The sequence below is a fragment of the Callorhinus ursinus genome, unplaced genomic scaffold, assembly GCF_003265705.2.
Source record: "Callorhinus ursinus isolate GAN/ISIS: 27379988/994484 unplaced genomic scaffold, GSC_fseal_2.0 scaffold8, whole genome shotgun sequence".
Lineage (NCBI taxonomy): Eukaryota > Metazoa > Chordata > Mammalia > Carnivora > Otariidae > Callorhinus > Callorhinus ursinus.
In genome coordinates, this window is record NW_027397070.1 from 15,930,621 (window position 1) to 15,946,655 (window position 16,035).

General features: G+C 36.1%; 1 protein-coding gene across 2 annotated transcripts in view; it reads right to left on the reverse strand.

Moving 5' to 3' along the window:
- Positions 1-363: 363 nt before the first annotated feature.
- The window catches only part of FBXO33 (F-box protein 33), a 33,694-nt gene continuing 18,022 nt past the window's right edge, over positions 364-16,035 (reverse strand). The window contains exons 2-4 of one of the 2 annotated variants that reach the window (XM_025870135.2): positions 5,211-5,321; positions 3,984-4,669; positions 364-2,411 (exon numbers count right to left, since the gene is read on the reverse strand). In XM_025870135.2, coding sequence (XP_025725920.1) covers positions 2,140-2,411; positions 3,984-4,669; positions 5,211-5,321 — 1,069 coding nt within the window. In that variant the 3' untranslated portion in view covers positions 364-2,139. The remainder of the gene's footprint in view (positions 2,412-3,983; positions 4,670-5,210; positions 5,322-16,035) is intronic. The other variant, XM_073895124.1, reaches the window with a different exon arrangement.

The window sequence follows — 16,035 nt, forward strand, 5'->3', positions numbered from 1 at the left end:
TTTTAAAGATTTATTTATTTGAGAGAGAGAGAGAGAGAGAGAGAGAGAAAGTGCATGAGCAGGGGGAGGAGGGGCAGAGGGAGAGGGAGAGAGAATCTCAAGCAGACTTCCCGCTGAGCATGGAGGCCGACTCGGGGCTCAGTCTCATGACCCTGAGATCATGACCTGAGCTGAAATTAAGAGTCAGATGCTTAACTGCACCACCCAGGTGCCCCTAACCTAGGACTTTTTATGAAATATTCCCAAATTTCAGCTTTGCTGCACCAGACTACAACAGTAGCTTACATGATTATACATGATATAAAGATTAGTTTAACACTCAAAGTTTTCATGCTTTGTATACAATAAAATATATTACAATGGTCGCTTTTTAATGCTTTATTCATTGATTAAAAGAATATACATTTAACATAAACCATACAACATCAGTCATCAGGTCAAACATTCAGCTGGTTTCCTTACAGTTTCTGTCAGGATTTATTTTATCTGATCACATTAATAAGATAAAATCTCACCACATCTGGCATTTACACACACTGTGCCAGTGGATTCACACTACTGATGTACATATAAAATCCTCATGGTATGTGCTCACTGGAGACAAAACAGTGCACACCTGTCAAAAGGTCATTTTAATATAAGATGGTAAAACCATTTGTAAAATACATATAAACTTTTTCCATAAATAGAATCATATCTGGACATCTGTTGCATAAATTGTGTTTCCAAAGCTTACAATAGAGCAGCCAGGTCTCAGCACTGCTGGGCACCCACGTTGGCTACTTACTTTATTATTGCAGACTGTCCTTTAACATTAAATGCACAACATTCGTACCACTTAAAACTGGGGTCAGGTGGAAGTCTCACAGAGACCACGTCTGTACCGCGGTTGCCCTGAAACAGTTAAGTCGGCTTTTAAAGCCTCTCAGATATAACAAGGTTTTAAAACATACTTCATGGAATGTTCTTCATGTATCATAGCAGCTCATACCTGTGATAGAACAAGCTTTCAGTTTTTCCTTTCTTTCCTTTACATTCACTATTCACAGTGAAACAGGTGCATGGTTTTTTTTTCTTTTTTTTGTTTTGTTTTTTCAGAGTTCTGAGGTTGCTGACTGAGCCACAGCACAGCTGTGTACCACAGGTCGAAATTCGACCTTAAATATTACAATCTAGCAGTATCTGGCTGGCCAGAGTGGGCCGGCCCCTGCCAGCATGTGGGCACTTCTTCAGTTAAGTCTATTCTTTGGCAGCTGACACGCGCGCTGACAGAGAAAAATCCAGTGACTCGTTGCTAGGGATTTCACGACTAATGTGTGTTTGCAAGCATGTGTGTTTACAACTGTGTTTTTTGATTTTCTTTTAAGGAGGTTTTTACCCTGGAATACAGTTTCTTCCTCCACTATTTGAAATCTGGCCTAAAAAGCTAATGGAATGTATAATGTAATTGATGAATAAAATTATGTCAGATGTAGTTTTAAAAAAAGTCTAACAATTTGAGTATTCATGTTTATGTAAATGCAATTTTTTAAAAAAAAGGATTAAGCAGTGTTCTAACCTAGTACTATACAAAATTCAGAATGGTAATTGGTGATATCAACTATTATATATGTAATGGAAGTTAAAGTCTTGGCTTTTCTGTTAGAGATAACTCATTTGGGATCATACTATCCTCCGTTCTTCCATTTCAAATAAAAATTAATGAAATGCTATCAGAAGCATGAAAGCGGTGCATTGCATACAAATCCACCAGGCTATGGATATATATCTATATATGTATAAAAATATTTTGGCTCCTGAGCTCTGAACTCTGACACACAAAGAATAAAGACATCAAAAGGCAGAGTAACTCAGTAAAAAATAAAGTTAGCCAGCAACCTCAGACAACCTTCAGTTGTATATCCTTAAGGTTTGATAACAAGTCCATTAACCATGAAAGCCCTACACATTGTCACTTTGAACTTCTAAACCAATACCCGACTACGTTCTTTGATCAAGAAGTAGAATATACATATATAATTCTATAAAGCTAATACTGATTAAACACAGCACAAAGGGATTAATTCACACTACTGAAAAAAAACATAATAGGACCCTACTTGCATATGTAACCACAGGAATTGTACATTTAAAAAAAAGCTAAATGTCTTCGCTGAAGCTTTGCATCTCTCTGTAAAAATGACGATTTGGTTCAGTGAAGACACTGAGTGATTCGATGTCCATGACAGCGTGCCAGGGTTGACCCAGGCCCAGGGATACCTGCTCAATAAGGTTATGCACTGGATCCACATCCTGGTCGGCCAGTTCACCTTGGTCAAAATCAATGCTTTCTTCAGTGACTTCAAGTACTTTTAGATCAGAGCCACGAAGACGAGCAATGGCAATGAGGTTGTGCGCCCACACTGTGTAACCTTCAAAATAAACCAAAGACGAGCACTGTCATTTCCTTGCATTTTATTTTATCTATTTGATAAGTTAGTCTTTTCTGCAAACTTGTATCTCACTGACCACTTTGGTCCTTTTCCTTTAAAAATATACTGAGATTGGAAAAGGAAGTATGATTGTTTAGCTCAAAAAAAAAAAAAGACTTAAGTTTGATACTGTTTCCAACATCACTGTGGTTGGTGAATTGGTAGGTGCTGTAATCCTATTCTGATATCAGTACATTTAGTAAGATTGAAGACATTTAAAGTAAAACTTTATAGCTTTGAATAGTGCTATATCATAAATAAATTTTTATTTCATATATGTATCCATTAATGATACACAGGAAACTTATTTTTAGTGAGTAAAAAATCCTCTCCTACGATGCTTCACAGTCCAAAGTTAAGAAATGACACTTTAAACTCTTAATTGCCAGTAGAAAATATGTAAAGTAAAAAACAGTCATGGATTACCTCTGGTAATGAATAAAGGGGAATGGGTATAGGGGCTTCAGCTGTATCTAATATCTTATTTCTTATTTCTTAAAAGAAAATAAAAGCTTAGATTGGCTGAAATTAACCTTTAGTATATAGTGTTGGGTAATCTCATAACAAGTTGAAATACACTTCTTTGCTGCTACCTCTGATGACTGGCCAAATTATAAAGCAAAACTTGAAAACCAAGACGCACATTTCTGTGCACTAATGCAGGCCAAAAAATTAATTTAAAAAATAAGGAAACACAGCTAATAGAGTTTAAGACATTTGTATAGTCTATTTTGTATTCTGTAAATGTCTTACATGTTCCAGAAAAGGAAGTAAAATGTTCTAACTTGTCAGAATAGCAACTCTCTCTAAATGAGAATAGTTAACATTAAGATGAAAGGCGCCAGTAAGGAAAAAGCATATACCCAATCAATGGAATCATCATTTAAAAAAATATACAAATCAATATGTTAATATCTAGAATCTAGAAGATGAGGCAGCAAGCAAGAAAGAAATCATACTTTCTCTTTCTTCTGCATTATGTTTTTAAGAGATCTTGTGATTAGAGGAAGAAATATATCTACTGCAAGTAGATATGTTTTCTTCGATAGATCAATTAATTTCAAATGCCTTTCTCATGAAATACCATCAATCACATGGTGAAGAAAAAAGTAACATGGAAGCCGGAGCAGAACCCTTAGAGTAGAGGGACGCCTGGGTGGCTCAGTTGGTTAAGTATCTGCCTTCAGCTCAGGTCATGATGCCATGATCCTGGGATCGAGTCCCACATTGGGCTTCCTGCTCAGCAGGGAGCCTGCTTCTCCCTCGGCCCGCCACTCTCCTTGCTTATGCTCTCTCCCTCTGACAAATAAATAAAAAAAAAAATCTTAAAAAAAAAAGAGTAGCAATATGACTTTCTACTTGTTAAGTGGTATATCTTATAATTAAAAAGTATAAAAACCTGCATTTCAGCTTTTTAGATTACTCAACACTATAAATGTTATTGCTATCTTTTTACTGGTTTACAATAGTTTAGATGTAATATAAATAACAAACTGAACAAAAATCACCTACCGTGAATTGCCAGAAGAGAGAGCTTTGTGCACCTCCATGCTAATAAAACCAATGGATCTTCATTTCGGTTGTCACTAAGATCTGGAAAACCAGATGTGTCAATCACATCATTCATTAATATAAAATGAGTGAGGAACTTATCATACTGCCTGGATATAAGATCAACAATAGCTCCTGAAACACAAGTGATGTAACTGTCAAAATGAATCCTCTCTAGTGGTATACTGGGTTTCAGAATCTTTAACATATCTTCACTCTTGATATCAAAGGCCATTATGTAGACCCGAAGGCTGGTGCTCTTCCGTGACAAGGCTTTCCAATGCTCATCATTTGGCATGTTGTCCAGAGACTTGTGCATCACGGAGACATTGTGGACCAGGAGAGACAGTCGCTGCAAAGGCACGTGGTTGCTATCGGTTAAGACTCTTGCCATCTCAGCTGTAAAGTCACAGAAATCCAGGGCAAGTGAGCGCAGATTCACGAATCGCTCCAGTTCGACTGTGGTGATAAGGGTGCTGTTACCAGGAATATTGTTGTCCAGCAAGCTCAGGTGCTCCATGGTGTTGGCAATAGAGTTTGAGAGAGATGACAGTGATGTTGGGGTTACTATTTCCAGCATAAACCCACAGGACAGCCATTTCAGTTGCCTACTATTACTCAGTATTTCTTCAAACAGCTGCTGAATTCTGTATGGAAAACACATGCCACAACGATCCTGTTAATATTTAGTGCTAATCTTTTAACACCGACTTTTGAAACTGGGCAGCAGTTAAATGGCATGCAATGTTGAGATCCATTTTCTCTCAGTTAATTTCTATCCAACCCACAAGTAATATTATCATAAATACCATTAAAATTCACATTCAAATATAATGAATAAACTGTATCAAACCCATGGATATATTAAACATATAAAAATATATTCTTCACTCAAGGAAAGCAGCATTTTGTACCAGTATGGTAGAAAAGATTGATGATATGCAATTTATGTTACAAGTGAAGGCAAGCAGAAAAATAAGTTTTAAATAGTAATAATTACCCAGCAAATTCTGTCTTAAAGATTTATGATGTAGAATAGCATATTTCATAGGTAAAACATTTCCAATTTATAGGACATACATTCTTTTTAGAAAAAATATTACTCTTCTGATTGTATCTTATAATTTCTCAGAAAAAAACTAAAATTATTATTAATATAAGCCCCCTTCCACTAACTATATAACTTACTGTTTAATTTTTTTGCCATCAGGATCCACCTTGCTGAGGTATGTATTTGACAAACTTCCTTGCTGTTGTAGAACACTTATGTCTCCAAAAAGGCTAAACTTCTGGAGGTTCCTACAAGAAAAGTAATTTAAAATAACTATCTAATATATAAAAATATAAATACTAAAAATAGAAATGTAGAAGGGATATCTACAAAAGTTTCTACCTTATAACTCACTTAAAATCCACAAGTACTTTCAGATTGCTTTTTACATACAATGAAAAGCAATATAATACAGGAGAAATAGCAAAAGCTTTGTAGAATGAGGACTGAGTATAAAGCTTAGTTCAGGAACTCAGTATTTTAATGACCATGGAAAAATGTTCATGCCTTGTTTCCCCGATTTTATTTAGTTTTCTATGTTCTCTTGCATGTAACTGAGCTTCTTTGAGATGATTACCTTGAATTATTTGTCAGGCAATTCATCTCTATTTCCTTGGGGCTTGTTACTGGAGCTTTATTAGTTTCCTTTGGTGGTTACATGTTTGCCTGATAATTTTCATGATCCATGTAGCCTGGAATTGGTGTCTGAATTTGGAGGAACAAACACCTCTTCCAATTTTCATAGACAGGTTTCTGCGGGTAAAGATCTCCTCCTATTGGGTCTCCAGACTGATGAGACTGCCTCTAGGACCACAGTCAGGTTAGGCTGAGGCCAGGTCACATGGCTGCTGCTGGGCCTGCGCTGGGGGTCTATGGTTTGTGGACCCCATTACCAAACACTTGGGCAGGCGTGGATCCTGTCTGATCTCTTGGGGGATAGGATTGCCTCTGAGTCCTTGGTCAGTAGGGCTGGTGCTGGGACAAGGTCTGCTAGTAGGTCCGCAGACAGCTGGCCTGTTACTAGGTGTGTGGGCAGGAGTGGTTTCTGCCAGATGCCTGGGAAGGCGCCTGTTCTGCCCCTGCGTGGGTCCCAGGGAGGGCAGGAGTACCCAGGATTACAGCTGGGAGGGGCCAGAACTGAGTGTCAGGGTTGTTTCAGGGTCCAGAGCTGGGATTCTGCAGACCTGTCTCCAGGGGCACTGACAGGTATGCCATCTGCTGGGTTTCTAGATGTGTGCGACTGCCCTAGACCATGGCTGAGTGAGGACGCAGTTGGTTCACAGGGCTGTTTCAGGATCCATTTAGACCAATGTTGGTGGGTCTGCCCTGGGGCATAAATAGGTATCTCCCAATAGGTTTCTGGGCAAGTAGGAATGCTCCTGGATCATAGCTGTACACAAACCTGAATTTTGTATTGCCGTGATTAAAAATCCCTAAGGGATCACACCCCAACTGGCTATAAGAAAAAGGCAAATGGCTAGCTTGATACAATGAGATCCTTCAAAATGTGGTTCAAAAAAACCTATATGGGGCTACTTACTATTTTTTTTTTTTAAGATTTTATTTATTTAACAGAGAGAGACACAGCAAGAGAGGGAACACAACAGGGGGAGTGGGAGAGGGAAAGCAGGCTTCCTGCGGAGCAGGGAGCCCGTTGCGGGGCTCGATCCCAGGACCCTGGGATCATGACCTGAGCCGAAGGCAGACGCTTAATGACTGAGCCACCCAGGTGCCCCTACTTACTATTTTTTTTAAATGTAATATTATTCACTCTCCTGGTCTGCCTGGTAAACCTCTATTCAGCCTTCTATACCTGAATGCCACCTACTCTACTAAAGTCTTTTCTGAGTCCAGTCTCTCAGCCTCTGTAGATTTAGCCATTCCATGGGACTTTGTAAAATGCTTTTATTAAACTAATATGCTTTACTGTGATTTGTTACCTAACTTTCTCATGAGGGGGGTAAACTCCTGTTTCTTATAGGTACCTAGCAATACTTTTTGGCACAAGATAGGTGTTCAATGAGTATTTGTTAAACAAATGAATACTTTGGGAAGGTAAGTTCAAGAGTTACCTAGATAGAAATTATAATCAAGACCATAATATAAATGAGAACAATGGGAAATAGATACATAAGGGGAGGTGGGCCTGGGATAGATTTTGGAAAGATAATCACATCATATGGAGCATTACTTTAAGGGTAATGTTTTCAATCAATTAAAAAAAGTTTTCTTCTGGATAGATCTATGTAAAGAGAAATTAAAGATGAGTTTATGAGTACTGACAGCTATTCCAAATAACTATGTCCTCCATTACTTTGACTGTTTCTTATTAGGAGTTCTTTTATGAAATAGAGAACTAAATCTGCCTTTAAGGGAAAAAAAAGACTAAGTAAAAGGTTAGCACCTCAAAGGGCTTTGAAACCCTTCTTCATGTATTTCCATAGAATAGTAAGGCAATAAATACTCAAAAGTGAGTAGGAAATATTTCACTAAATTTACTACCAAGATGCCCCCATAAAAGTATTTAAATTTATTATTTATAAAAAGATACTGATAAAAAATTTTTTTCACAAATAAAAAGACTTTTTAAGGGACCCATGATAGATGGGAACCAACCTGAATTATTAATATCATAGTAGTAATATTCTTCCTATATTCTAAATCTGCATCATTCAATATAGGAAATATAGCTACTAAATACTTGAAATGTGGGTAGTCAGAACTGAGATGTGCTCTAAGTAGAATCATGGAACACTACATCAAAAACTAATGATGTAAAAATAAAAATAATACATTTAAAAGACTTAGTACAAAAAAATATAAAATCTCATTAAATTTTTTATATTGATCACATAATGAAAAGGTAATACTTGGATATATTGAGTTAAATATATTAAAACTAATCTCATAATTTCTTTTTAATTTTTAATGTGGCTACTAGAAAAATTTAAATTACATGTGTGGTCTATATTATATTTTTATTGAACAGTGCTGCTCTAAAGAATATAATGTACACATTCTAGTTTTCTGGGTAGCTTCATTTAAAAACATACTGTCATCAGCAGAAATATAATTAAGGGTATATATAGCTAATACTACTGCTCTTATGGTTAAAATATTTAGTAGAAGGTCCACACTATTTTTCAGCTTTCTTTCTAACTCTTAAGACCAGTGACTAGTTTTTAACTATAAAAAAGTAGTTGACTTCAGAAAATGTTTTCCATAATTAAAAAAAATCCTATAACCCCAAACATATCTTGATTATACTGCTAACGTATGTTGCAGATATTATAAAGTACACATAGAAAAACACATGGTCTTCCCCCATTTCTCGCATTAACTCAAATACAAACCAAATCCATCAACTTGAAAAAAAGTACAAATGATCAAGAAGACAACCATTTTGAATGAGTGGAGCAAATAAGCTCACCTTTCTTCACGTGTGATGCCATTTCTGACTTTCCGTTTACTGTAACTCATTTATTTTGAAGACATCATATTTAATCTCTACTGTCTGTATCTCAGACCTGGAAAAATGCAGCCTGCCGGCTATGGCTGATTCAAAAGCAAATCCTCCCATAGGAGAGAGGAATCCTCATTTTCTTATTCTCTTGAGAGAAACAGGAATGGAAAAACATATAGGCAGGGGAAATGAAATTAACCATGGATTATATATTTCCTCTAAAGGGCAATTTTTCTCCACTTATTTACTATAATTAGGCCCACAGAATTTAGGATGACTATGCTGGTGTTTATTTTTTTTAGTTTTCCCAAACATTTCAATCTATATCACTGGCATCAGGTCTGGATGTTCCTTTTTTCCTGCATTGTGCTGTCCCGGCTACAGTGGAGAGAGAGATCATCCACATTCTCCAGGAGATCTGTCCTCTAATCTCCTCTTTTTCTACTACTTCAATCCATTTAGTCCAAAAACTTCCTTAAGTATAATATCAAAGACTCCTACTTATCAAGGTGCCACAACAGAACACAGGGAGTTCATTTAATGAACTGTGGTTTTAATTTTGCTGTACTGTATGTGGTAAATCTCCTAGTGATGGAATATAAAAGTCCTCATAAATTAAAAAAACAAAAGCAGAAGAATGGTCTTTCACAATCATGGCTAATAGCCAAGACTATTAACAAAAAGTTTTGACATTTTGGCAATTCTTGGCATAATGGTGACTATATCTCCATCATAGTTATTAGCATTTAAAATTAAAAGTAGAGTTTAATAAAACATTGCCCCAATTAATTTGTTTCACAGCTGTTATTTAGATTTACTGAATATAAAACAAAAGTTTTTTCTATCTCAGCTTTCCTTTTCAACTGTGACTAAGATATTCTTGCAATGTCATTTTCCTAAGCACTTAAATTTTATTGACAAGCAGCACTGAATTTCTTCAGCTACTCAGCAATTTAAAAATCCTTATTCAGACCACAACTCAGTGCTTCTGTATGTAATCAAGTAATCTAGATAATATTACCTAAAAATGAACTTCACAATTCCACTAAAAAATTGTGTATGAAAGATTCTGTCCATTCATTTTAAGTTCCATATCACACTTATCCCTCCCTAGTCCAATAGCTTTCCCTAGCTGGAATCTATTTACCAAGTAATGCTCATTGCTAAGCTCACACTGTTAAGTAATGATGCTCAAAAGTGTTAAATATTACATTTGCTTGGCACAAATATTTAAGTATTTATAATTCTTTTTCATATACTATCCACACTGGTCTGAATGAAGTACTTAGTGTCACTTACTGAGACAATCAACATAAACCACATTATAATCAGCAAGAATAATGTTATCCAGATTTTTAAAGGGTTGCTCAGGAGAAATAAAAGTAGTGTGGAAAGAACACTGAGAAATCAAGTGTCCAAAATGCAAAAAATCCACTGACTGCAGTTTTCTTATTTGTGAAATAAAAGTTTTTAAATTACTTAAAAAGATAAAAACCTATCACATTAGCAACCCTAATTTCTTCTAAACATGATACTTTAGTCATGTTATTTGAAATCTTGCACACAAAAGTAGGTAAAAGGAGAAGCAAAATTAAGTACGTTTATGTTAGGACCAACACCTAATTTATTTTGGGCCTAGAGTGCTGAGTGTTTGTAAATTTTGTTGGCAAGTCTTCAGGTTCTAAGAAAAGGACTTTTCTATCAGAAATGCCACTTTTTTTTTTAAGATTTTATTTATTTGTTAGAGCATGGGTCGAGAGAGAGTGAGCGAAAGTGAGCAAGGGTACAAGCAGGGGGAGCTGCAGGCAGAGGGAGAAGCGCGCTCCCGGCTGAGCAAGGAGCCTGATGGGGGACTCGATCCCAGGGCACTGGGATCATGACCTGAGCTGAAGGCAGACCCTTAACCGACTGAGCCACCCAGGTGCCCCACTTTAAGTGGTTTTTATGCTGTTTTGGTATTGTTCACATTAGCTCACAAGGTAATCTTAATTTCGGATTTTTAAAAGACAATTTAAAAATATCTTCATTCACATTTAGGTAAAAATCTAAGCGAATGGGCAAATTTAATTTACATTGTTGGGTTCTTTCACAGATAACCTGGTATATAAGATTAACTTAAGGGGCGCCTGGGTGGCTCAGTCGTTAAGCGCCTGCCTTTGGCTCGGGTCGTGATCCCAGATCCTGGGATCAAGCCTTGCACAGGGCTCCCTTTTCCACGGGAAGCCTGCTTCTCCCTCTCCCACTCCCCCTGCCTGTGTTCCCTCTCTCGCTGTGTCTCTCTCTGTCAAATAAATAAATAGAATCTTTAAAAAAAAAATTAACGTAATGGAAGTCTTAAGTATTTTCTATTTTTATTTGAGAAAACCATTTTATTTGTTGAAGTATAATAAACATACAGTGTTATGTGAGTTCCAGGTATACCATATAATAATTCAACATTTCCATGTATTAGTACGCTCATCACAGTAAGTGCACTCTTAATCCCCTTTATCTATTTCACCCATCCCCCTACCCACTTGCCCTCTGGCAACCACCAGTTTGTTTTCTGTATTTAAGAGTCTGGGTTTTTTTTTTTTTTTTTTTTTTTTTACTTTGTTCATTTGTTTTCTTTCTTAAATTACACATATTGGTGAAATCATGGTATGTATCTTTCTCTAATTTCATTTTGCATTATACCTTCTAGTTCCCTCTACGTTGTTGCAAATGGCAGATCTCATTCTTTTTTATGGCTGAGTGTGTGTGTATCACTTCTTTATCCATTCACCAATTGATGGGGCACTTGAATTGCTTACATGTCTTGGTTATTGTAAATAATGCTGCAATAAACACAGGGGTGCGTGTATCTTTTTGAATTTGTGTTTTCATTTTCTTTGGATAAATACCCAGTAGTGGAATTACTGGATCATATGGTAATTCTATTTTTAATTTTTTAAGGAACTTCCATGCAATAGGACATGAAGGTTCATTTTTCTCCACATGCTCACCACTTGTTATTTCTTGTCCTTTTGAGTCTAAGCCTTTCTGACAGGGGTAAGGTGATTATCTCATTGTGGTTCTGATTTGCATTTCCCTGAAGATTAGTGACATTCAGCATCTTTTCATGTATATCTGTTAGCCAGTTGTATGTCTTCTTTGGAGAAATGTCTATTCAGGTCCTCTGCCCATTTTTTCAATTAGATTATTTGGGGGTTTTTTTGGTGTTGAGTTGAAGAAGTTCTTTTTATATTTTGAATATTAACCCCTTATCAGATGTATCATTTGAAAATATCTTCTTCCATGCAGTAGGTTGCCTTCTTGTTTTGTTAACGGTTTCTCTCACTGTGTTTTGGTGTAGTCCCAATAGTTTATTTTTTGTTTTCCTTGCCTGATGAGACGTATCTTGAAAAATGTTTCTGTGGCTGTAAAGAAATTACTGCCTATGTTTTCTCCTAGGAGTTTTATGGTTTCAGGTCTTACACTTAGGTCTTTAATCCATTTTGAATTTATTTTTGTGTATGGTCTAAGAAAGTGGTCCAGTTTCATTCTTTTGCATGCAGCTGTCCAGCTTTCCCAGCACCACTTGCTGAAGAGACTATCTTTTCCCCATTGTATATTCTTATCCTGCTTTGTAGAAGATTAACTGACCATAAAACCATGGGTTTATTTCTGGGCTCTCTGTCCTGTTCCATTGATCTTATGTCTATTTTTGTGCCAATAGCATACTGTTTGGATTACCACAGCTTTGTACTATATCTTGAATTCTGGGATTGTGATACTTCCAGCTTTGTTATTCTTTCTCAAGATTGCTTTGGCTATTTGGGGTCTTCTGTGATTCCATACAAGTTTTAGTATTATTTGTTCTAATTCAGTGAAAGATACTGTTGGTATTTTGATAGGGGTTGCATTTAATCTGTAGGTTGCTTTGAGTAGCATGGACATTTTAATAATACTGGCTATTTTCTTTTTAATAAGGAGTCTTCTTGGCTTCTGACTGGAAGCCCTTTGCATACGAAAATATTTATAAATGCAAAGAAGTACAACTAAAGTTGAGGGTCATTTGTTTCAGACTCCAGTTGGGAAATGGGTGGAAAGCATGTAAAACTTACAAATTTTTTTGTTTTATATTAAGAGTACAGTCATAATTAAATCCTGGCATTTCTAAATCTGATTTTTTTCTTCAAATAAAACCAACTCATTCTTTATGTTATGAACTAATACACAAAGTGTCTGCAATATAAACGATTTTAGGGCTAATTATCCTTTGGGTTATGGAGTTTACTTCTCTGAAACCAAATTGTCAGAAGATGCTTTACTGATATAGTCATCTTTTAGAGCAGAATTTTAAACATACGTGTCTGTGTGTGTATACACACACACACACACACACACACACACACCTATCTTTTAAAATTTATTTTTAGAGCAATTTTAGATTGACAGCAAAACTGATCAGAAAGTACAGATTTCCCATATACTCCTTATCCCTGCATATGTATAGCCTCCCCCATTATCAATATCACTCACCAGAATGGCATATTTTTAAGCAAGGATGAACCTACTCTGACACATCATAATCACCCAAAGTCCACAGTCTAACTTAGGGCTCACTCTTAGTGTTGTACATTCTATAGGTTTGGACAAACGTATAATGACATATATCCATCATTATAATATCGTACACAGTTTTTCACTCTTCTAAAAATCCTTTGTGCTCTGCCTATTCATCTTTCTCTTCTCCTCACTCCTGGCAACCACTGATCTTTTTATTGTCTTCAGTTTTGCTTTTTCCAGAATATCACGTAGTTGGAATCATACAGTATATGGCCTTTTCAGATTGCCTTCTTTCACTTAGTAATATGCACTTAAGATTTCTCCATGTCTTTTCATGGCTTAATAGCTCACTTCATTTTAGTGCTAAATAATAATTCCACTGCCTGGACGTACTAAAGTTAATTTATACATTCACCGACTGAAGGACATCTTGGTTGTTTCCAAGGTTTGGCAATTATGAATAAAGACGCTATAACCATCTGTGAGCAGGTTTTTGTGTGGACATACGTTTTCAACTCCTTTTAGTAAATACCAAGTAGGACAACTGCTGGATTGTATGGTTAAGAGTATGTTTAGTTTTGTAAGAAACGGCCAACTTTTTTTTTTTTTCATAGTAGCTGTACCATTTTGCACTCCCTTTAGCAACAAGAAGAGTTCCTGTCACTCCACATCTTTGCCAGTATTTGGTATTGTCAGTATTCTGGAATTTTACCTTTGTAGTGCATGACAGGATTTTGATGATGTGAAAAATGAACAAGATATAATATTAAAGGAAAAAGGTACAAAACCACACATAGATTGGGCGCCTGGGTGGCTCAGTTGGTTAAGCGACTGCCTTCGGCTCAGGTCATGATCCTGGAGTCCCTGGTCGAGTCCCGCATCGGGCTCCCTGCTCAGCAGGGAGTCTGTTTCTCCCTCTGACCCTCCCCCCCCATGTGCTTTCTGTCTCTCTCATTCTCTCTCTCAAATAAATAAATAAAATCTTTAAAAAAAAAAAACAAAACCAAACCACACATAGATTATTAATCCAGTTCTGCAAAGATACATCATGTTTGCCAGTGATCATCTCTGGTGAACTTTTTACTTTATTTTTTTGTATTTTTCAAATATTCTATTTTACAAACAAATATTACTTAAGAATTCACAAAAGAAATTTATTTATTTGAGTATAGGTGACACACAATGTTACATCAGTTTCAGGTGTACAACTTAGTGATTTGATAAATTTATACATTATGCTATGCTCACTGCAAGTATAGCTACCACCTGTCCCATTACATCACTATTACAACATCCCTGACTATATTCCTTATGCTCTGCTTTTTATCCTTGTGACTTACTCATTCCATAAATGGAGACCTGTACCTCCCTCTCCCCTTCACCCATTTTGCCCAACCCCCTTGCCCCCTCCCCTCTGCCAACCATCAGTTTGTTGTTTGTACTGTTTTCTTCGTGCACTTCTTTTAGATTCCATTTGTGAATGGAATCATATGGTATCTGTCTTTCTCAGTCTGACTTATTTCACTTAGCATAATACCCCTAGGTCCATCCATGTTGTCTCAAATGGCATGATCTCATCCTTTTTTATGGCTGTGTAATACTCCACTTTGTACATACACACACATATATATCTATATCTATATATATCACATTTTCCTTATCCATTTGTTTATTTATGGACACTCCATTGCTTCCATTCCTTGGCTACTGTAAATAATGCTGCAATAAACATAGGGGAGCATATATCTATCTACATATATATTTATCTTCCTCAGGTAAACACCCAATAGTGGAATTATTTGATCATATGGTATTTCTATTTTTAGTATTCTGGGGAACCTCCAACTGTTTTCCACAGTGGCTGTACCAATTTACATTCCCATCAATTGTGTTAGAGGATTCCTTTTTCTCCACATCCTCACCAACACTTGTTCTTGTCTTCTTGATTTTAGCTAGTCTAACAGGTATGAGGTATATCTCACTGCAGTTTTGAATTGCATTTCCCTAATTAGTGATGGTGAACAACTTTTCATGTGTCTGTTGGCTATCTGTATGTCTTTGGAAAAATGTCTATTCAGGTCCTCTGCCCATTTTTTAATTTGATTTTTTTTTTTTTTGGTGTTGAGTTGTATTTCATTCTTTATATATTTTGGATATTAACCCCTTATCAGATATATCATTTAGAAATACCTTCTCCCATTCAGTAGGCTGTCTTTTTGTTTTCTTGATAGCTTCCTTTGCTGTGCAAAAGCTTTTATTTTGATGCAGTCCCAATCGTTTATTTTTGCCTTTATTCCTTTGCCTTAGAAGACGTATCTAGAAAAATGTTGTTATGGCTGATGTCAGAGAAATTACTACTTGAGTTCTCTTGTAGGATTTTTATGGTTTCCGGTCTCACATTCAGGTCTCTAATTCATTTTGAATTTATTTTTGTGTATGATGTAAGAAAGTAGTCCAGGTTCATTCTTTTGCATGTAGATGACCAGTTCTCCCAACATTGTTTGTTGCAAAGACTATCTTTTTTCCCATTGGATGTTTTCCTGCTTTGCTGAAGGTTAATTGAGCATTTAACTGTGGGTTTATTTATGGGTTTTCTATTCTGTTCCATTGGTCTGTGTGTCTATTTTTGTGCCAGTACCATACTGTTTTTACTACAGCTTTGATTTATAACTTGCAGTCTGGAATTATGTACCTCCAGCTTTGTTATTCTTTCTCAGGATTGCTTTTGTGGTTTGATACAAATTTTAGTATTATTCTAGTTCTGTGAAAAACACTGTTGATATTTTGATAGGGATTGCATTAACTCTGTAGATTGCTTTAGGTAATACAAACATATTGACAATATTAGTTCTTCTAATCCATTAGCTTGGAGTATCTTTCCATTTCTTCGAGTCATTTTCAATTTCTTTCATCAGTGTTTTATAGTTTTTAGAGTATAGGTCTTTCACCTCTTTGGTGAAGTTTATTCC